At 39.9% G+C, this 24,361-nt stretch overlaps 1 protein-coding gene across 2 annotated transcripts in view; it reads left to right on the top strand.

Annotated features, from left to right (window-relative positions):
- rab41 (RAB41, member RAS oncogene family) overlaps window positions 1-11,915 on the top strand; it is a 38,360-nt gene extending 26,445 nt beyond the window's left edge. Inside the window, exons 4-8 of one of the 2 annotated variants that reach the window (XM_055643652.1) lie at window positions 2,748-2,853; window positions 5,738-5,849; window positions 6,885-6,978; window positions 8,779-8,845; window positions 11,493-11,915. In XM_055643652.1, coding sequence (XP_055499627.1) covers window positions 2,748-2,853; window positions 5,738-5,849; window positions 6,885-6,978; window positions 8,779-8,845; window positions 11,493-11,557 — 444 coding nt within the window. In that variant the 3' untranslated portion in view covers window positions 11,558-11,915. Of the gene's footprint in view, window positions 1-2,747; window positions 2,854-4,291; window positions 4,398-5,737; window positions 5,850-6,884; window positions 6,979-8,778; window positions 8,846-11,492 lie in introns of both variants that reach the window. The other variant, XM_055643653.1, reaches the window with a different exon arrangement.
- Window positions 11,916-24,361: the final 12,446 nt, after the last annotated feature.

Raw genomic sequence — 24,361 nt, forward strand, 5'->3', positions numbered from 1 at the left:
AGGAACCTTGTCAAAGGCCTTACTGAAGTCCATATACACAACATCCACTGCGTTACCCTCATCAATTTCCCGTGTAACATCTTCAAAAAATTCAAGAAGATTAGTTAACCAAGACCTTCCAGGCACAAATCCATGTTGACTGTTCCTAATCAGACCCCGTTTATCCAGATGCTTATATATATATCTCTAAGTATTCTTTCCATTAATTTGCCCACCACTGACGTCAAACTAACAGGTCTATAATTGCTAGGTTTACTCTTAGACCCCTTTTTAAACAATGGAACACCATGCGCAGTACGCCAATCCTCCGGCACTATTCCCGTTTCTAATGACATTTGAAATATTTCTGCCATAGCCCCTGCTATTTCTACACTAACTTCCCTCAATGTCCTAGGGAATATCCTGTCCGGACCTGGAGACTTATCCACTTTTATATTTCTCAAAAGTGTCAGTACTTCCTCTTCTTTGATCCTCATAGTTTCCATAGCTACTCTACTTGTTTCCCTTACCTCACATAATTCAATATCCTTCTCCTTGGTGAATACCGAAGAAAAGAAACTGTTCAATATCTCCCCCATCTCTTTTGGCTCTGCAGATAGTTGTCCACTCTGACTCTCTAATGGACCAATTTTATCCCTCGTTATCCTTTTGCTATTAATATAGCGGTAGAAACCCAAATAATCTAAGCAAACCTCTTCTGCCTCCTCATCAAAACCACAATTTGTCAAGAGCCATACAGCAAGGAAACGGGCCCTTCCGCTTTATGTGTCCTTGCTGGCCATTACATACCTGTCTGTGTTAACACTGTTTTCTAGTGCTGTCCTTGGTCTTCTACAGCCTGTTTATCGGGTGTTGTGTCTGAAATTTCAACTAAATGTTGGGTGAAGAATGTTCCTCAAATCCCCTAAAAAATCCCCTACCTCCTTACCTTGTGCGCTCTGCTGATACATAACCCCGCTAAAGAGAATAGCGTCTCACTATTTTCCCCTCGTAACTTTATTTTCCTCCTACCACCTTTGTTCCAAGGGAAACAAACCACGCCTTGTAGCTGAAATGCTCTATTCCAGGCAACATACTTTTGAATCTTTTCTGCATTCGTTCAAGTGTAATTATTTTTTTCCTTTATGTCACTGTTGCATGCTGCAGATTATAGATAAGTATGATCGGCCTTTCAGATGGCCATCTAGTCATGCATCATAATACAAGTCCTGTAAACGAGCTTGCTGCATTTGCACGAACAGGAGCCTAGCAACAATATTGTTTAAAATTACCTCGTCACCAGTTTTTGGAATAATGTATGATGGAATACAGTACAACTTCTTGCATCACATTTCCAGTCTGAGGCATGCCTAAAAAGATAATTAGCACTGTATCTTTATTATGTTGTCAGCCAATGCATGGATAGTAAGGAATACGAAGTGCTACAGAGCGTTTGCAAAAGTCTCGATCCATCTAAATTTCTGGTATCAGTTTAGAGAACTTAAAATGTATCCAAGGAAAGATAGAGGTAAAAGCTGATTTTCAGCTTATTCATGACAAAAAGTGAATTCAGCTTTATTGGCCTGAGGTGTATTTGTGGGGAAAAGCAGAAGTCTTCGAAAGTACCATACAACTATTTTCAGAGACTAGCTAAAATCAGTTAAGGAACTTATCCTGGTTATTATCTAGTGATTCCAGCTTTTGACCAAGTGATTTGGCCTCAACTGTGATAACTTAGTAGTTGAATAACATGTCAGCGTTTACTATCTAGCATTATGCCATGAGTGTCTATTAGGGTGAATTATCAGAGTGGTTGGCATCTGTGGACCAGCACCTCTGCGTGAATTGCCATAAGAAGATATGAAGAAATCACATATAAAACAATGAAGAATAAAATCACAAGGTTATAAGGGGCTCATTGAGTATATGTGGCAGATTGGGTCCTAATTCTGTTTCAGTACATTAATGAGATGACTAAGTACAGGGCTTTGATTTAATATACCGTATTTCCCAGCAATGAAGACACAAACCCCCATTTTGAGTTGCTAAATTTTGGAAAAAAAAGCTGGCAGGTCTGGCAGTAGCACCCAGGTTGGCTCGCTTGCCCCAGGTCTGGCTGTTGCGCCCAGGTCGACTCGCTTGCCCCAGGTCTGGCTGCAGTTCGCAGGTCGCCTGCGTGCCCCAGGTCTGGCTGTAGCGCAGTTCCCAGGTCTGTTGCCCCAGCTGGCTGCAGTTCCCAGGTTGCCTGCGTGCCTCGGGTCTGGCTGTAGCGCAGTTCTCAGGTCGGCTCGCTTGCCCCAGGTCTGGCTGCAGTTCCCGGGTCGCGAAAACAAATTGAAAAAAATTTTGCCTGCGGGCCTAATGAGTTTGGGTTACGGCTGGATCTGGGCCGTAGGTTGCTGACCCCTGTGTTAGGCCTCATTGTGTGTGTCCCCATGTTTAAAAGCGATTTGGCCAAAGTCTATCTTTCTTGGCTAACAATCTAACCTTTGATCTCCAAGACACAGGTAAATTGTTTGGTCGTATTTTAGGGTAAAAAATAGCGTCTTCATTGCCGGGAAATACGGTATATTATCTAAAAGGTTTCATACATATCTGAATCTGGGATTAATACCGTGCTTGAGGTTTCTGATTGTTTTGAAAGACATCAATCTGCTTTTCAGCTTTATAGGTTCCCTGCATTCTTTATTTTGTTTATTTTATCGTTTAGTGTATTTTTCCTATGTTGTTTTTCCATTTGGTTTTTCCCCTTTGCTCCTCCACCCCAGATCAGACTCCAGCTGTGGGACACTGCAGGCCAGGAACGATTCCGCAGCCTCATTCCCAGCTACATCCGTGATTCGGCTGCTGCTGTTGTAGTGTTTGATATTACAAGTAGGTATTCAGTATGTGCGCATTGATTCCAGTACAATATAAACAATTTGTGGACTATCTGGCAATTAACGCACTTTTCCCCAAAAAGACTTGCTCTGTTTAAGGGGATTTGAACCATCACCTTCAATAAAATACCTTGCTCTGGGACTAGATATTCATGCAATGTACCAAACAAAATTTATTGACCTGAAGTGAAGGGTAAAACATCCTGAGATTTTCCTTTTTTGCTTTCATTAACAGCATCAGGCAGCCCTTGAAAGCTTTCTACTCCTCTGCAATATATTTTTTAAACACTAACTTTTTTACGGTCAGATTAGATGTAGAATTATTGCTTTCACTCGCTTCTATACAACTGACTATAACCACTGTACAACTGTGATACCTACTGCAGTAACTAAGGGAACTTGCTCTGTTATGTGATGGCTCTTTTGCAATAGCTAACCACTGATGATTTGGTTATCCTGAAATTGAAAGTTTGTGTGTTTATGGATCTAGCTGTACAATATTCAGGTATTGCCAGGTGTATATCTCTTAAACAATACTTACCAGTTGCTAAAGAGAAATGGCTCTACCACCTGCATACCCTGAATCACATTGATGGAGCTGCTTTGTTTGAGAACTGCTATTTTTCATCTTTGTCTTGCTCTGATAATTGCATTCAGATTGTCTTAACTCGGCAATCTTTCTGAGGCCTGTGATAGAAAAGATTGAATATTTGATGGACTCATTTGTGCTGTCAAATGAAACAGCTGTGTAAGGGTCATTACATTAGAAGTTGCATTTTATGAAAAGATAACCAGTTTAAGTCATCCACAAGACAAATTGATGGGAATGTGATCTTATCAGGTGAACTGTTTAAAATAGACATGTGCTAAGGAGATGCAAAGCACTTATACAGTTGAGAGGTTCAAAGGAAGCTGTATCGGAGTCTTCAGAATTTGTATTGGGTGTTGAGCTAGCTTGTAACTGTTACTATGCCTGAACATTCAAAATATTTGTATAAATTGCAGGCGATTTCAAGTTCAATTTACAAAGCAAATTTAGTGTTTTACATTTTCACAATGATCCATACAAAATGTAATTCTTAATAATTTGGCACCCGATAAGTCAATTCTCTATGCATCAGAAAAGTTATCAGTGATTTTGCAAAAAGCATGGCATTGTTATGGGGTACAGCACATTTCATTGTGCAGGCCTCAGATGAGATTGATATATAATGCTTGTGGTTGAGCTTTTCAATCTTTCTAACTGCTTTATTTTGCAACTAAATCCAATTATCATGAAACACAATAGTGGAGACTCTTATTCTGAAATGAGAGTTGAGCTCTTACCTACTAGTGGGTGGCGTTCTACTGTGGTGAATGAGATTGGTCCTTGATCCTGTCGTTTTCCCCTTGCCTTTTCTCTGTCTTTGCTGTCCTGGACCTGGTCTCTGCAGGTTCGACTGCAGCTATGGGATACAGCCGGCCAGGAGCGATTCCGCAGCCTGATTCCCAGCTACATCCGTGACTCCACTATTGCTGTTGTAGTCTATGATATTACAAGTGAGTGCAAGTTCCTGCTAATTCTTTCCATTACTCCACTATGTTCTTGTGCATGACATTCTTCTGTTTATCACACAGCTGGTGTGCTTATTAATAACCTTGTGTCATAGAGTGTGGTTAATGTCCTTGTGCTCCACTAATAGTCATAATAAATAGCTAGTGGCACCACAGTATACTCCCCCCATATGATAGTAATGCAATTACTTCAAATAATGTAGAACGTTTGTGTGCACGTTCCTCTGAACCCCAAAGGCGATGATGCAATTGTAACTGCAGCCTTCGCAGTGCTCGTGTTTTTCCAAGAATTAATCATATTGAGCCTTTTCTAATCCAAAGAATGCCAGTGTTTAAAAGTAAGCTTCACAAAAATACAATGGAGTTTGTATGATCGGATTGTTAATTCATTTTCCATTTACAAATTTTTGGTCCATTGTGTACCTGGGCCTAAACCACGTTATCTTGCACTTCATGAATATCATCTTGTATACAAATTAACAAATTAACCAGCAAATGAATCACATTGCAGCCAGCGAGCCTTTTTTTTGTTTTTTTTTTTGTTTGTTTTTTGGCAATCTTAATATTTTACCCTGAACTTCATCTCATTCAAGAACATACCATATTGGCTTTTGAAACCATTTATTATTGTGTGTATTGCCTTCATCGGTATCAATATTCAATGTTTTTCACACTTGGTATGTAGAACAATAAAAAATTCTTCAAACTTTTTCTCAAAACAGCAGCCTGTTTAAAATGGTAGCTGATCCAACAAGGTAGACAAAAATACTGGAGAAACTCAGCATCTATGGATTTCTCCAGCATATTTGTCACCATACATGCTGCCTCACCTGTTGCGATTCTCCAGTATTTTTGTCTACCTTCGATTTTCCAGCATCTGCAGTTCCTTCTTTAACAGCTGATCCAAGAAGTTTATTTCTGTATATGATTTAATATCTGCTTGCTTCTGATCATTGGGGAATGAGCTTTTCATAAAATCTTTCATTTTGTATACATTAGTTTTATTCATTTTGGAGGAGAATGAACACCTTGCATGGGTATAATGGAAATGAATCCCACATTAAGCAAAGGTAGACAAAAATACTGGAGAAACTCAGCGGGTGAGGCATAGGTGACGTTTCGGGTCGAGACCTTCTTCAGACTGATTTGGAGAGAGGAGAACTTCTTCAAAGTAGGCATACCGTGAGGAGATTTTGCAGTGGATTAGACAAAATGTTTCAGAAAGAACCACAGATGCTAACATCCAGTGGTAACACTTATCATGACGTGGTTGCATTGATATATTCTTAATTGTCTTTCTTTTCATTTTCCCCTCCAACCTCTAGATCTGAACTCATTCCAACAGACTTCAAAATGGATTGATGATGTACGGATAGAAAGAGGAAGCGATGTCATCATTATGTTAGTTGGGAATAAAACCGATCTGGCAGATAAAAGGTAACAACCTTTAGGATTATTGGATGTGCTTTTGATATTGATTTCGCATGCTCCACTCTTTAATTGATAATTATGAGATTATTTAAAATGAGCTGTTTTTTAAAATATTTTTAATAATCCTACTATTAAGCTTGGTAATTTAGTTATAGGTATTTTTCTCATCAAATCTACACCTTGATATTTGTAAAATGTACGTTTTGATGTACTATTTGTCAAACTTCAGATCTTCAAAATAGCATCCTCAGAGGCAGACTTAAGTGGAACCTGATCCAAAATTGTGAACCCACCTTCTGTGTGATATTTAGTATTTTCATGTTTTAATAAAAGTTGACAGTGATTCATGATGGCTGCAGGCTGGATTTGTAGTTAGGTACAACTTGATCCATATGCCTGATGAAGTGTGAGCACAGACCAATTTAATAAAATATCATATTCTTGAGGATGAGGCTCCAGGATTATTGGAAAATCTTGTGTTCTAAGGTATTCGAAAAATACTGACATGAGACAATAGTGACTCTGCAATCCATATTTAACAGCACAATCAGATACAAGGATTAGAAAGTGAGCTTGCATGTTAAGCAATGATGAGCTATTGTCTTGCAGATTGTGATTTCATGCTCTTCGGAAATTAAATTATAAATATATTTACTGTTTATGCAAATGTTATAGATATTGCTAATTAACTTCCAATTCCCTGATATTGAAAGAGATTTATTTCATATTACTGCAGATTAATTTACGATCAACTAAATCGTATACTATAATTTGATCCTTGATTAGAAGCACTAAATGCGCTATATTGTGCAACATCAAAACTCATTGTGTTGAAATTAGTAGAATCAATTTCGCCAACAGTCTTTTAAATCAGAGTACATTGCAGGAGAATAGTAACTGTTTATCAGTCCTGATGTCTTGCGCAAATAGGTAAGGGATGATTTTTGTTCCTTTTAATATTTCTAAAGAAAAATGTTACTATGCTGCAGCTCCTGCTTTCAATAAGATTGCTAATATTTTGTTGCATTAACATTGTTGTAGGCAGGTTTCGATGGAAGAAGGTGAGAGGAAAGCCAGGGAGGTGAACGTTATGTACATTGAAACCAGTGCTAAAGCAGGATATAATGTCAAGCAGGTATGTCCAGGGAATTTAGAATTTAACTGTACCAAACAGCTGCAAGAATCTGGGAACTCACTTGACTTGACTGTCTGAATTTACAAACTATTTTTTGTGAAATAGGCGGAGCTGATCTCTGAAATTAATCTATCCAAATATTGCTTTAATATGAAAAATATTTTTGTAAATGGCTATTGGCTGAATTGTACTTTTCCTCTAAAATGTATATCCCAAGAGTGCAGTTCAGGTGTGCCACATTTTGCAACCTCAGACTAAAACTGTTCACGATTCTATTAATTTATCCAAATTTTGCATTGATATTATGAATAAATTACAAGTTTAAGAATGATCTGCTCAAAGGGTGGTCTTATTATTGCTCAATAAACTTGAGCTGTAATAGTTCCCCGAAATAAAATCAACCATTTTAAAGAAAAAAAGTAGTAGAATTGCTTATTGCCCAGAGACCAAATTCCCATGGTTTTCCAGCTTGTTTGGATTACCTTTTTTTTTTTCCCCTTGGCTCTTATTGATTGTATGTATGCACATGTCTCATTTTGCTCTGCTCCCATCTCATGTTGCCTGCTCCTATCCTCTTCCGTCGTGGCTCTTGTATGTCCGCCCACCAGCTCCCTTCATACCTGCATGTTAGCTGATATCCATGTACCGTTAGCATAAGCTCATTTTGTATAGTTCATAAAATATTTTCCGATGGAAGAATGATCAGATCTGATCAGCAGGATATTCAACTGGAATAATAAACTAGTTACAATAGTTACAATAAAGAACATAATGTTGAACTCATTGATAAATAATTAAGGTACACAAAAAAAATGGGCAACGTTTCGGGCCGAAACCCTTCTTCAGACTGAAGAAGTGTTTCGGCCCGAAACATTGCCTATTTCCTTCGCTCCATAGATGCTGCTGCACCCAGTGAGTTTCTCCAGCTTTTTTGTGTACCTTCGATTTTCCAGCATCTACAGTTCCTTCTTAAACACGATAAATAATTAAGAATTGACTTGTATATATCTCAACCTGCAACAATGTTTCATGTCTTGTGTAAAGTAGCAACAGATCTAATTTTTAGATACAATATATTTGTTTCAGTTAAAAGAACCAAACGCTTGTTTCAGACTTGATCTGAAACAAAAATGCTACACAGCCAGTCTAACAGTATCTGTAAAAAGGAAAAAAAAAATGTTTTTGGGACGGATCCTTCCTGGTACCTCGGCTCTTTTAAAAAAAATAAAAAAATATATATTAAAAAATAAAAAAATAAATAAATAGATAAATGGATGGATAAATAAATAAATAAATAAAGAGAGATAAATAACGATAATAATGATAAATAAATAAAAACCAGAGCCTTCCATTCTTCCCCAGTTCTCAAAAAGGGCTCTTGGCCTGAAATGTTAACAGCTTTTATTCCCATGGGTACTGCATAACTGGCTGAGTTCTTCCTGCATTTGCAATTTTATTTTCCACTGATCTCCAACTTCTTTCAAAAGTTAATTGCTTTCCTAGTTATCACTTGATCAATTAAGTTACATGTAGCTTTGATGGTTTAGTCAATTGAAAGATGAGTTCAAACATCAAATCCTATTCTTCAAAGTTCCATACGTGGTCTTTTTCTGCACGCCATCCTCTTTCCTATCTCCTCATTTCCCCTTCAATCCGTGCAAGCTTGTTAATGGAATAAATTTTAAGGCAAAATTATGACAGGTTATGACAAGTGTAGGTTGTAAACACTGCTTGTGCATTCCAAAAACAGGTTTGACTTCTGTTGATCATGATCTAATTGTTCTGATTCTTATCTTCCAGCTTTTCCGGCGTGTAGCAGCTGCTCTCCCTGGAATGGATAATGCACCTGAAAAGAGCAAAGAAGACAGTATCCTTAAAAGAAAATCTACTTGTAGGTCAAAACCAGAGTGGTTATGTTTTTGTTTTTTTGCTATCTGTCAGAATAGAACGTTCAGGGATGGTAAGTTCAAGACGGTATAAGAGAGTAAGGTCAGGTGAAATAGGAACTGGTGTGAGAGGGGAGGTGAATATCGAATTAAAAGTATATACAGGGCTCTCACTTAACTTTTTTTTCTCTGTTTCCAGTCGGGCAACCGAAGCAGCTTTTTAGGTTGCCAAATCACAGTTTAGGTGGTCATTTAAGACGGCTTGCATGACGCGTGCGATAATGTGCTCGAAGTGCGTAATTACCAGTCGGAATTATGCTCAATGAAGCATTCACATGTTATTTCTGCTTCAAATAAAGTCTCACAAACTAAACATATTCACCAATCAAGACATGATATTATACCACAATGACATGCAGCAAAATTATAATCTAGTATCTCAACTCTTTTTACACGTTGCAATGAATGCAATTTCTATTATTTCTTTCCACTTCCAAACAAAAATGTGGTTGGATTATTCAGAGTATGATCAACCTCGGTGAGACCAAGCACAGGCTTGGCGATCGCTTTGCACATCACCCCCGCTCAGTTCGCAATAACCAACCTGATCTCCCGGTGGCTCAGTACTTCAAGTCCCCCTCCCATTCTGAATCTGACCTTTCTGTCCTGGGCCTCCTCCATGGCCAGAGTGATGCCCACCGCAAATTGCAGGAACAGTAAATTTGCTTGGACACCTGATGATTATCCAGCCACTCCCTCCAGACAAATAAACTAAATATTTTTTAATTAAACTTCAAATTTGAACTAACACCATTCAGGAATAAGAAGACATTGGGTTCTGTTAGATAGCCCAGTACAAATGCATGGATTGCACAGAATATACACAGATGTGTCCCAAGAGGAGGTGAATATGGAAAAACCACGTCGCAAAGAAGGAGTTCATATATTTGGGAAAGATGATTGGCAATGCAGGGTTTGTGAAATGTCGTCATTTCAAATGTTATGAATAAAGGACCTGTCACACTTGGGCGACCTAATCTGCGAGTTTGCCCTCGACTCGCACTCGCAGCATGGTTGACATGAGGTCATAGGAGTTCTTCATAACTCTCCTTCATGCTCGAGAGTGGTCTCCGCGTGTTCAAGGCCTCAGCTAGGTCGCGGCGTTTTTTCTATATGTTAAAAATTGCCTGCGAGTAAAAAAAGGTCGCCATGGGAAAAATCGATACTTTTTTTACTCGTAGGTTTAGTCGTAGTAGGTCGGCATGTTAGTCGTAGGTAATCGAGGGTAGTCGAAGGGAGTCTAAGGTAGTTGTAGATGGTCTTCATCATAGTCGAAGGGAGATCGAAGGAGGTCGTCTTCACTCTCCACTATTCGGTGTCCAATTTTCCCGAAAGTAGTCGTAGCTTGTCAAAGCTAGTCTTCAACATAGTTGAAGGAGGTCTTCTACATGTCAATTTTTTCAAACTCTTCTAATTAGGTCGCTCAAGTGGGACAGTCCCTTAAGGGTTTTTTTAAAACAGAGACCCAGTAATTTGTTGACATTTGATGTTGATATTTTTAAAATTGACATCCTATTTGCTAGGTTTTTGTTGAGAATTATTAAGTGGCTGATGGTGCAGCAGTTTAATTATCGTCCTAATGGCCAGTAATGTCAGTTAAAGGATTGGGATAGAATTGGGGTGAACAAATGGTTGAATTTGTTGCTTGTGCAGGAAGAATAGCAATGAGAGTCAGGAACAAGCCGCTCATTCAATAACAAGGGGTTTGTTTCATTTCAGTAAAGTGGGTCACAGCTCATGAATGGAGATCGACATTCATCAGATCACTTTTAACTTGGCATATATCGTATTAGGGACAGGAGAAGCCCTCCATATTCTTTATGCCCCAACATGCTCCTCTCAAACTTAATTGCAGGCCTATCCTGACCCAACATCTAATGGAATATATTGATGTAAACAAATAATATGATATTTTTATACAAGATGCCACAGTGTTACCCAAGCTGGGTGAATACTATTGAGCTTGCAGTGTAGTTAATAATGTCGTAGAGTAGTTTGCTGCTTTTTCAAGGAACTCGAGCATAAAAATCAATTCAAAGAAATGCTAGGGCTGTTTTGAGGAAACTCCTCTTCAAACGTGTTCCTCTGATACAGATTAAATTACAATAGTAGGGAAAATGCATGTAAATCAATCGGTAATGCTGACCTTAAAATTACAGTTGAGTTAATAGACAGCATTGAATCAGGACCTTCGGCCCACCGAGTCCACACTGATCACCCATTCCCACTAGATCCATGTCATCCGCTTTCGCATCCACTACCTACACAGCAGGGACAATTTACAGCAGCCAGTTATCCTACAACACACATCTTTGGGATGTTGGAAAAAATATGAGGCAACCCACGCAGTCAAAGGAAGTACGTGAAACTCCTAATATTCTGCTAACAATTAGAACGTTTTTATACGTGGTATGAATTGGCATTGCATCTCTCTTAGATTAGATTAGATTAGTTTATTGTCATTCTTCAGGCTTATCGTGTGCTTTCCTCGTCAGGGTATTTTTCTGCATTTGCCCTTTGTATAGGTGCATTTTTAAGATGAACATTTCCTTAATTTCAACTACACAGTGATTGATATCAAGCTGGAGAAACCACCTGAACCACCAATCAATGAGGGTGGCTGCTCCTGCTAATACTGGCACAATCAAACTCTTCCTTATTGGCCAGCATCACCAATCACATTAGTCATTGACTAGCCACCTTTCTCCCTCTTGATGGTGTGCTGGCTTGGTAATGTGTGAGCGTGCTGCTGCCGCCAAGGTGTCAAACACACCAGGAGCTTCATTCAGAAAATTCAATTTCATTTCCTTCAGCTGCATGGTTTATTTAAGATCTGAGATCGAGTTTGATTTTATGTTATGTATTGCACTCTAACACTGAGCGATGCAGTCCTCTACATTGTACAGAAATGTGTGCACGATGTAAAATGTTTGTGTGAATATGCAAAGATGTTGCTGTATCAGATTTTCAAAAAGGAAAAAAAATTGTCTGTGATGATTGCAGTCCTGATGTGAGTATGAGAAATGTGTGCACGATGAGTTTGTGTGAATATGCAAAGATGTTGCTGTATCAGATTTTCAAAAAGGAAAAATTGTCTGTGATGAAGTCCTGATGTGAGTATGAGCTGAGCTGAGTTGCGGGTGTTGGTTTGGCAATAGATGAGGGGAGGGTGTGGAAGCAACAAACGTGTTCTGAAAGACTCTTGGTGTCTGATTGATCTGGTATGCTGTCTTGGGTGATTTGTGATGGATACATTCCAATAGCAGACCAGAGTTGATTTTTCTACCTTTGAGGAAATTCACAATGCTGCATTAATTACTTGCCTCCTCTGAATATGGCTTATCAGCTTTTGTGCATAAGCATATGGAGTTCAAGTGCAGAAGAGGAATGCAGTGGTGTGATAGCTGCTTATTTAAAAGTTTAATGACAGATTATTGTCTTTGATTAAGTAATTAAAGATTTCCCTCTGATTATTCCTTCCAAAGTAGGCAGTGATTATGGCTTTTGGTACCCTTAAAACAAGATCATGCTATATAAATTAAGTTTGTGATATGGGCTGAAACAGTTGAACAGGAGGCATTTCTTACTGCTATTTCCTTAATCTTCTAGATAATATTCTAATAAAGAGCATTCTTTTCAAAAGTCTCAAGTTTCATTTTCCAAATCTGCTTTAATATTCTAGACTAAAATCCCGTTCCCAGGTAGTTTGCATTTGTCGGTATTTTTCTGATTGGGTTTTCTGAAAAGGGATACAATAATTTTATTTGTTAATTTGAATGTCCAAGTAACCAGGTGCTTGGTTGCAAATGTATGTATTGACCCACACTGCATTGTTTGAGACTAATTAGAATCTTTCTGAATAGGGTTGAAAGAATGTTTTAGTACAAGATCAGTGTAATTAGTGGAATCAAGTGGAATTAATATTACTTGAATTTACAGCTCTGTACACCAGTTTGTTTGCAAGTTACCAATTTACCAGAAAACATTCTCAAGATGAGCCACAATTACAGTTTTTAAAGTCTCTTGGTCTGCACACAGCGTCTATGCCTGTAATACCAAAAGGCAGTGATATGCAACTGCTTGATTTGGGCGAGTCTAACATTTATTGCTTTGTGAACAACTGAAATCTGCCCATTAGGAAGTTTAATTCCACAACAACGTATGCACGTTAATTTGTAATCCTTTTGGTTTTTATGAGATTTGCAGACTCAAATGGATTTATGGACAATATTTTAATGAATTTACAGTTTTCAACTAATCCTAAATCTCAACTATTGACTCGTTCACCCTATAAGATTGTGTGCTGCGTACTCCTGATGTTTCCATATTCCCTCCACTATAAATATTCATGTGATGCTGTGTATTAGATCACTACACATTGAGATGCTATGTTAAAGCTAATTTAACATTTTATGTTAGAGACCTAACAGAAGTGCAGATTAAACGGATTCTGGCCAATATTCTTCAATTGAGCATCCATTTTTAAACCTATTTTAACCACGTAGGAAGGTATTAACATGTGATGGTTGGTTTGAACTCTCAGCAGACTCCAAATTAACATTGTTTTGTTATACATTTTTGTACCTGTAACTAGAGAGCATGGGATATCATTGTCCCCCTTCATAACATTTAACCACTGATGATTACAGCTCTTTGGTTTCAGAAAACCCTATCATTTCTGTATCAAACCCTATCATGAAACTGCATGAATAGCTTGAGGAAAAAAATGGGTTATAAATAGTGGGATTTAGGAACCTGGAAATAGTGATGTGTTGTGCACAAATATTGTGACAGAATCCTTTGAAACGAGTATACCATTAAAACGTAGTAGTGATCCACTTTGTCTCACTTTAAATTTGTATCTCCAATCACACTTGAAATAAGCAGCGTGCCCTTTTCTGGAAGGATAGGAACACGAGTGAGTGAGTTAATTGTGTCACTCAGTGAAATACTCCATTTGAACTTTACCATATCTAATCAGCTTCATTTGATGGTGAAGATATGCAAGGTTGAAGTTGCAAATGAGATACAAAATATGGCTTTCCTGTTCGTCATGACAATGATTGTTGGTATTCTAATGCAGCCTGTGGAGGCCAGTGATGAAGGACATTCTCTTGAATAATTTGAAAACAGCCTATAACAATGACAATATCTGCGGGCTAGTAGTACCTGAGCATCCTCCATCAGTTGTGTATTTTTTGAATATTTAGAACAGTTGTCTTTTTTGTTGTAAATACTTAACAATTGTATTGTTCTCATGTCTATGTATGCATTTGCCAGTTTAAAATCTTTGGAAAAGCAGTAAGACACTAACCCACTCATCTGTACTGAAGTTTATGCCCTTATCACTTAGATTAGCTCAGCCTGTGTACCTGTGTCTGAAGTCTTTTGCAAAGATTAATGTCACATCACTCAAACAATTCACTGACACCAACTGTTTAATAAAGAAACTGTCTTCATATTTCGAGTAATAAAAGTCGTCTCATTACAGCTAGTTATTAGATTATTTGTATTAAGGTACCACCTGTTGTAAAGTAACATCCTTGTATCACACAATAAAATAAGCCATTTCACCACAGTCCCTTTGTGTCTGGTTTGTTTGTATATTCATCTGTTTGTCAAAAAAAGAAGCAATTGATCCAGTTATAATGTACCCTCTATATGGAACTGAGTGCTCTTGGATTTCAGCCAACGGGGAAAAAAAAGTCTCAAACTGAAACTCAAGCAGAAAATGCAATCCCATCTTTTGCAATTGCAATTTAATACTCGGAGTTCATCAGCAATTTGAGACTGCATTCCCTTTCAGTTGTTTGTGGTTAATAATTTCAGAATTACTTTTTCAAAAAATGCAACTGCTTTGGCATTCTATTTTGTGAAATAGTCTGTAGATGTGGTCTAAGAATTAAACTTTCAACAGTGTTTAAGGGGAAGAATATATTAATTGTGTGGGCATAAATGAGAATAGCAAGAAATTGCACCAATCCTTTCATTGTAGAGTCTGTAAAATATAAATGCACCATAGTCTGAATACATCTGCTATCTATAAACAAAATCGATTTGTAGCCTACAAATAAATATCAGTTTTTTTTACTAGATGAGGGAAACTTTTTTCACACAGAGAGTGGTGAATCTCTGGAATTCTCTCCCGCAGAACGTAGTTGAGGCCAGATCATTGGCTATATTTAAGAGGGAGTTAGATGTGGCCCTTGTGGCTAAAGGGATCAGGGGGTATGGAGAGAAGACAGGTACAGTATCCTGTACCTGCATGATCAGCCATGATCATATTGAATGGCGGTGCAGGCTCGAAGGGCCGAATGGCCTACTCCTGCACCTATTTTCTATATTTCTAAACTATACATAGAAATTTAAGGGGGAAAAAAGAGTAATGTGGTCCCTTAAAAATCCTGAAAATGTGTTCAGCTGCACAATCCTTCACAATCCAAATACAAGTGAAGTAAAATATCAAAATAAAGTCTAGAATTTGGTATAGGTGATAGAAGGTTGTGGTATGTGTTAACAAAGCTCTTTATATGGACATGGGAATTAGTAGTAAAAGGTTTACATATGGAGCCTAATAAAAGCATTACAATTATGTATCATGGACAAGAAGTGGACAAATAAGTGTTCAGGAACACATCATTAAAAGCAGCAGCACTACCATAAACATTTTGGAATTTATTTCTCAAAGGATAGTATTGAAAAGCAAAACATTTTACCCATTGATTAGAATGGAATTTATGTAAATGTATTAAGGGAAAGTAGGCGTTGTCAATGGGAAACCAAAATGAATAGAACTTAGTGAAAACAAGGCATGATGAAAGATTTCCATGAGTCAAATTTACTCTTGAAGTAAAAATTTTAAACTTTTATACTCGTTGAGAACGTTCTAGCCCGTGTGTTTACCGTAGTGATTCGTGAGTCTACCGTGGGCACTCTTTAACTCAGCGGGACAGGCAGCATCTCTGGAGAGAAGGAATGGGTGACAGGATGACGTTTCCAAAATTCTGCTGCGTCTTTGTGTTACTCCAGCACTGTGTGTTCACTTTTTGTCAACCAGCATCTGCCCTTTCTTGTTTATGACATTATTTGTATCCGTGGCAGTTGATTGTCGCTCCCTTCAGTTTCCCAGGGGGTGAGGGAGGGGGGAGATGCTGCCTAGTGACAATCTCATTTATCCAACGAGTTACGCTCTCTTTAAGGATTAATTTCTAAATAACCCGCCAATTTATCTTCATTCGCTGTTATATCCGAGAACTGCTCCAGATGAACTCTTGGATTTGATTTTTTTATCCTCCCGGGGGTAAAAGAGAAAACAAATGCACTTAAAGCACCAGGGGTGGGATGAAGGTGTACGATCAACAATCTTATCCAGAATTAGTAAAATAAAACAAAAAATTGGAGTAGTGAATAATGGCACAGATTTGAGAGGTGCAGGAAGGAACTGCGTATGCTGGTTTAAACCGAAGATCAAAAAGCTGGGGGTAACTCAGCGGGACAGGCAACATCTCTGGAGAAAAGGAATGGGCAAGATTTCAGGTCGAGACCCTTCTTCAGTCTGCAGTCGCCTAGACCATTTCTCCAGAGATGCTGTCTGACCCGCTGAGTTACTCCAGCTTTTCGTGTCTCTACGGATTTGAGAGAGTGAGATTCACTGCCAGACATCATCGGTATATTAAATGTACAAGAGTCGTTTCACATGACTAGTCAAGGAAACAGCAGCGTACCAATAGTCCGATTATTATAGCGGTATAGCAAAGACATCTCTGCTCCTCCTCCCCCCCCCCCCCCCCCCCCCCCCCCCCCCCCCCCCCCCCCCCCCCCCCCCCCCCCCCCCCCCCCCCCCCCCCCCCCCCCCCCCCCATGCCTGTCCCGCTTAGTTAAAGAGTAGACTCACAAGTCACTACCAAAGATCCTATAGGATCTTTGGTCACTACGGTAAACTCATGGGCTACTACGTTCTTACAACGTGTTTAAAAGTTTAAAATTTTTACTTCAAGAGTAAATTTGACTCGTGGAAATCTTTCATCATGTTGAAAGATTTTCACGAGTTAACAAGTTTCCCGAGTACCTGCCGTTAGCGTTACGAGTTCCGACGTTCCTGCTACGTTAATTCTACGTGATTACCACGTGTTTGATTTGTTTTAAACTTGGGATCACTCGTGGGTGGACACGCACCGTGGGACAGGGCCATTAGTGATAACATAGGTCTTCAGGAACCATTGTCCATAGCCCGTTGCTATTCGTTACTTTGACTTCCACACCTGTGCGTTGCAATACACAAGTTGGAGAAGTGTATCTTATGTCCAAGGACAAGAACCAGTATAAAAATATTTCCATCTTGGTCCTAAATGTCAAGTCACTTATTTGAGGCTCGGTTGCCTAATTCTAGATTTCTAGCTGAAGGGAGCAGCCTTTTTTGATCTGCAATATCACTCCTTGTAACAAAATCAAGTTTTGAAGATTTGGAACAATGATGCAACCAAGAACACTTCAAGGTTACAATGAAACTGTTTATTAAAGTATAATGAAATACAGGAAAAGATTAATAAAGTCACAAGTATCCCTTTGTGGACTCCACTGATACGAGTGGCCGATGCCAATGAGACTCGCGCACTTCTATCCATCAAGGATTCCGCTTGAACAAAGGCCGGTCAAGAGTACTGTATCAGGTACGTTGGTTCCTGGTCCAATGAAGTCCAAAGAGTTATCGTACAACAAAGATGAATTTGAATGTGACGCAAGAATTTAAAATATATATAAAATACTAGACCAAGTGGGACCCGTTGGGAGGCCTGGTCTGGCCTGGTCCCCCAACCTAACCCATTCCCCCAACTCAATATTTCACCACTCACCCATAGCCCCCACAAGAGGTCTTGTCCCCCAACACAACCCGTTCCCCAACGCAATATTCCACCACTCACCCATTCCCCAAACGCAACCCGTTTCCACCACTCACCTGTTCCCCCAACGCAATATTCCACCACTCAACCATTGACCCCAACTGTGCAGGCCTGGCTCATTTCCCCCACACCCCCCCCCCCCCCCCTCCCTGCACCCCCTCCTCCCTTCTCCCTCTCCTCTTCCCTCCCCTTTCCCCTACCCTCAGTCCCTCCCTCCCTCCCTCCATAACCCCTCTCCCTCCATAACCCCTCTCCCTTCCCTATTAGCATTCATTGCAAAGCGAATGGTATGTTAGCATTCATAGGCTTGAATAGCCTACTTCTGCACCTATTTTCTATGTTTCTATAGCAAATTTGAGTATAGGAGCAGGGAGGTTCTACTGCAGTTGTACAGGGCCTTGGTGAGACCACACCTGGAGTATAGAAACATAGAAAATAGGTGCAGGAGTAGGCCTGCACCGCCATTCGATATGATCATGGCTGATCATCCAACTCAGTATCCCATCCCTGCCTTCTCTCCATACCCCCTGATCCTTTTAGCCACAAGGGCCACATCTAACTCCCTCTTAAGTATAGCCAATGAACTGGCCTCAACTACCTTCTGTGGCAGAGAATTCCACAGATTCACCACTCTGTGTAAAAAATGATTTTCTCATCTTGGTCCTAAAAGACTTCCCTCTTATCCTTAAACTGTGTGTGACCCCTAGTTCTGGACTTCCCCAACATCGGGAATAATCTTCCTGCATCTAGCCTGTCCAACCCCTTAAGAATTTTGTAAGTTTCTATAAGATCCCCCCTCAATCTTCTAAATTCTAGCGTGTACAAGCTGAGTCTATCCAGTCTTTCTTCATATGAAAGTCCTGCCATCCCAGGAATCAGTCTGGTGAACCTTATCTGCACTCCCTCTATGGCAAGAATGTCTTTCCTCAGATTAGGAGAGCAAAACTGTACGCAATACTCCAGGTGTGGTTTCACCAAGACCCTGTACAACTGCAGTAGAACCTCCCTGCTCTTATACTCAAATCCTTTTGATATGAATGCTAACATACCATTTGCTTTCTTCACTGCCTGCTGCACCTGCATTCCTACTTTCAATGACTGGTGTACCATGACACCCAGGTCTCGTTGCATCTCCCCTTTTCCTAATCAACCACCATTCAGATAATAGTCTACGTTCCTGTTTTTGCCACCAAAGGGGATAACCTCACATTGTTTTCCTAATCTGAGGAAAGACATTCTTGCCATAGAATTGAATTGAATTTATTTGTCCTTCAGACCTTTCGGTCTGAACGAAATTTTGTTGCCTTGCAGTCATACATATAATAAAAATGACAAAAACACACAATAAACACAAATTTAACATCCACCACAGTGAGTTCACCAGGCACCTCCTCACTGTGATGGAAGGCAAAAGTCTTAAGTCTTTGGCTCTTCCCTCCTTGTTCTCCCTCTGCACCAAGGCGATCCAGGCTTCGTATGTTGTAACCCCGCCGGGCGATGTAAAGTAATGTCAGTCCCGCGGCTGAATCCAAGCGCCGCGAACGGGCCGGTTCAAACTCCGCAGCCCGGGGTGGGCGAAGCTGATGAGGCTGCGGGCCCTCCAGTCCAGCGGACGCAGCTGTTGTTGCGGGAGTTCAGTGGGAGTATAGAGGGAGTACAGAGAAGGTTCACCAGACTGACTCCTGGGATGGCAGGACTTTAATATGAAGAAAGACTGGATAGACTTGGCTTGTACTCACTAGAATTTAGAAGATTGAGGGGGGATCTTATAGAAACTTACAAAATTCTTAAGGGGTTGGACAGGCTGGTTGCAGGAAGATTGTTCCCGATGTTGGGGAAGTCCAGAACAAGGGGTCACAGTTTAAGGATAAGGGGGAAATCTTTTAGGACCCAGATGCGAAAAACATTTTTCACACAGAGAGTGGTGAATCTCTGGAATTCACTGTCACAGAAGGTAGTTGAGGCCAGTTCATTGGCTATATTTAAGAGGAAGTTAGTTGTGGCCCTTGTGGCTAAAGGGATCAGGGGGTATGGAGAGAAGGCAGGTACATCACACGCCGCAGCACTCGCGAGTAACGCAAGGCAGCGCCTTTACCTCTTCAGGCAATTGAGGAAATTCAGAGTGTCTCCGAGGATCCTCCAGTGCTTCTACTCAGCGGCTGTGGAAAGCATCTTGTCCGGAAATATTACCATCTGGTTTGAGAATTGCTCTGCCCAGGACAAGAAGGCTCTGCAGAGAGTAGTGCGTTCGGCCGAATGCACTATGGGAACTTCACTTGCCCCCCTGCAGGAACTATACATAAGGAGGTGCAACTCCATGGCCAATAAAATCTTTGGAGACTCCTTCCACCCCTGCAACGGGCTGTTCCAGCTGCTACGGCAGGCAAACGCCTCCGTTGCCATGCTGTGAGAACGGAGAGGTTGAGAAGGAGTTTCTTCCCAGAGGCCATTCGGACTGTAAACTCCTATCTCACCAGGGGCTAACTTTACTGAACGTTTTTCCTTCCAATATTTGATACGTAAAAGAATATGTGTGTGTTTATGGTTGTGTTTATAGTTTGTTTGGTTGTTTGTTTGTTTGTCTTTTTGCACAAAGTCCGTGAGCATTGCCGCTAAAACGAAATTCATGCAGCTGTAGATGCTACTCTGCACATACCAATTTACCCATTTATAGTTGGATATCATAACTTTGTTCCCCTTACACTCCTCAGAATATTGTACCGTTCGATGAAGACATATGGCTTTCTAATTGTCGCCAGTCTTCCTCACACTCTCATATGAAAATAGCAGAATACGGAGTTATATTTCTGAAGAATGAACATGGCTTTATGAAATTAAAATAATCTTTGACAAATTTGTGAATGTAATTTGCAAGGTAGATAAATGGGAAACCGTGGATGCCATGCATTTGGCTTTGAAAGGGTAATTGATGAGTAACAAAAGGTTCCTGCACAAGCTAAAACCTCATGGAGTCAGACACAATATATTACTTTGGACAGATAATTGCTTAAATACAGAAAGCAGTCAAGATAAATGGTTCATTTTCAAGTTGGATAGCTGTAACTAATAGGATGCCACAAAGTTCAGCATTGGAATATTAACAATTTGCCGTCTATTTTTAATAACATTGGGGCGGCTCGGTGGTATATCGGTTGAGTTGCTGCTTTACAGCACCAGAGACCCAGGTTCGATCCTTACTAAGGGTGCTGTCTGTACAGAGTTTGTACATTCACCCTGTGAATGCATGCGTTTTCTCAAAGATCTTCGCTTTCCTCCCACACTCCAAAGACGTACAGGTTTTGTAGGTTAATGGGTTGGTTTAATTGTAAATTGTAATATGTGGGGATCGCTGGTCGGTGAGGACTCGGTGGGTGGAAGGGCCTGTTTCCGCGCTGTATCTCTAAACTAAACTAAATATAGATGAGATCATATTTATCATAGCCAAAATTGCTCACATACAAAGAAAGGAAATTGTGAGGCACACTGAGTTTGCAAAGCGATGCAAATAAAACAGAAGCTGTTTAACCATTAGCCTTATTAATATGTTACCAAGACAGCAGTGGTGCAGCTGTTGCTTCACAGTACCAGGGAGACGAGTTTGATCCTGACACACGGTGTTGTCTTTGTGGCGTTTGTATGTTCTCCCTGTGTCCGGATGCTCCGGTTTCCTAACACATTCCACTGACATGCAACTTGGTAGGTTAATTGGCCTCTGTAAATTGCCTAGTGCACAGGGAGTAGATGTGAAACTGGGATAACAGGACTAGTGTGAACGGGTGATTGATGGTTGGCATGGACTGGGTGGGCCGAAGGGCCCGTTTCCATGCGGTATCTTTCAATCAATCAAGTCCGTAAGCCTTTATCTTATGGATTACCATTGTGTGGTGCCTTGCCTTTTAAAATCCAGATAAACTAGATTTACTTGATCCTCCTTATTGATCCTGCTAGATGCACTTCATAAAATCATGATAATACTGCAGCATATTAGGAGTGTCCCAACCTCACGTTCTTTACAATTAATTATTTAATGAGGATGAACTGGCTAAAGAGCCCTATTTTTTTTCCTCCTTTGATTCTTGGTGGCTGTTCATTTTGTTTCCTTTGACGAAGGGTAATTTGCCTAAAACGTCGACTCTTTCTCAGTACATGGATGCTGCCTCACTTGCTGAGCACGTCTGGTATTTTTTTATATAAAAGGTATGTTTTTAGGTCAAGTAAATAGGCCAAAACCTGTATAATGTGAGAAAATGTGAGATGGTTCACTTTCAATTAATTTTTTTATTTTTTGTAAGTATATTGTTTAATAGAAAGAACTAAAGATTGCTTGATCAGTTCAGTCATGATGTCATCCATTGGCAGAGCAAGTTTAAGGGGCTTTTATACAATAATAACTCATGAAATAAATCAAATGTATTTCAATAGCACTGTCATAAATGTTCACAGAATGTACTGTTTAATCTCAGACAATACATTCCCACTTCAGTGGTGAGTATATCACGATTTACTAATTGCTTGCTCTAGCTGCACAATTTACTTTGCCTTGGACATCAAGATCCCTCACTAATCAGTATTTACTTGTCTTGCAGTGTTTAAAAAATACTGCTTTTCTCTTCCTCATATCAGACCAATCTTGCATTTACCCATTTTCAATTGTCGGCCATCTTTTTGCTCACTCACTCAACCTTATTTTACATATTTGCAGACTGTTTCTGCCCTCCTACCGTGCTGATTTTTCCATCTTCCTCTGTATAATTAGCAAACATGGATGTTAGTATTTTCTGCAAATCATTAATATAAAATTTAAAACAGCTGTGGTGGACTCAAGACTAATCCCTTTAACACCACACTAGTAACAGTCTGCCAATCTAACGACAAAAATCAATCCACTGTTTTCTGCATTTTAACCAATCCATTAATTCATTTTAATATGTTACTGCTTCCCCCAAGCCTAACCCCTGAAGACAGTAAGGGTTCTGTTTATTCAAAATTCCTTTTTCCAAATCCATTTACTAATTCTGCCTGTTACAACCTTGAAAAAAATGTTTCTTTCTAATTATGTTCATTACGCAATATTATTAATTTCCAGGTGCTGTCACCATGTTCTTAATGATTAAATATTTTGCCAACAAGAGCCTAACTAGTCTGCGACATTCATAGTTTTTGCAGTCCCTCCTTTCTGACTTAATGGTGACTTTCTATTTACTGGGACTTCAAAAATATGGGCAAATTTAGTCAAAGATCATTAGTGCACTCACTAACATGACATCTATTTCTCAGAACCCATGGATGCAGATTATCAGGTCCAGGTGATTTACCCTAGATTGCAGTTTCATCAATAAGCAAGTTCGGTATTCTGATAAACACGAGGAATCATTAGATTTGTCAAAGATCATTCGGGGAAAAAAAGCGAATGAAGCGCTGTATAAACTGTGTATAAATTGTTAACTATTCTATCAATTAATTAATCTAGAATTCTATCAACTCAATAGCTTCCTTTCTTGTTCTGCTGTTCATACTACACAGTCCCAGTTCAAGTTCAGTTCATTAATCTGCAATTATGAGATTTTCAAAAAGTTAAAGAATTTATTATTTTCATTTAATCCTTAATGTGTTTGCTACTGGAATAAGAAAATATTACTTGTGTTTGAAACATTTTCTTATCTTTATTCATAATTTATGTGTAAAAATATTTAATCTGAGGCAGGCATCAGTGTGATGTGGGCTGTTGATTTACCTACAGGCGGTGTGAATGTACCTTTGAGGCAGGGGGGTCAGCAACCTACGACCCACAGGCCGGCTTCGGTCCGTAACCCGAAATCATCCAGCCCGCAGGCATTTTAATAACAAGAATTTTTCTTGCCCATCAGTAACAGGAAGATTGTTCCCGATGTTAGGGAAGTCCATCAAGGGGTGGGACCTTGAGATGAGAAAGAACTTTTTTCACACAGAGAGTGGTGAATCTCTGGAACTCTGCTTGGGCCAGTTTTGGCTACTGGGATGATGTGGCCCTTTTAACATCAGGGGGTATGAAGTTCACCGTGGATGATCAGCCATGATCATTGATGGCGGTGCAGGAACACCCGAATGGCCTACTCCTGTGGACATGTCTCACTGTGGAGTCTGTCACAGATGGATTCCACCGCCTGTTGGTCAATAATTAGATCGATCTCCTGAACCAGTGACCGCGGATCTACCAGCGTGTGTTCTTTCCGAACTGAACTCACTGTGGAATGAATCCATTAACAGAGAGCCACTCTGCTGCTAAGTTGTTTCTAAGTTGTCCCTGCATTCCCTCTGGAACCCTCCTCGTCCCCATCAGATGCCGAGTTTTCAGAGCCCTGGTTAAATGCGGCTGGTCACGGTTAAGTCTGTGAAACCGGCCCCATCAGAGACTGCGGGCAGGATTAACAAAAGAAAAGACCATTCCGCCTATTGTAGTGGGTGGCTATTCGTGAGGAGTGTGTGAGAGAAAGAGAGAGAGAGTGGAGAAGTGTGGGGCGAGATTTACTTTCCAGCGGCATGTAAATGATGGACCCA

This window comes from Leucoraja erinacea, chromosome 12, assembly GCF_028641065.1.
Source record: "Leucoraja erinacea ecotype New England chromosome 12, Leri_hhj_1, whole genome shotgun sequence".
NCBI lineage: Eukaryota > Metazoa > Chordata > Chondrichthyes > Rajiformes > Rajidae > Leucoraja > Leucoraja erinaceus.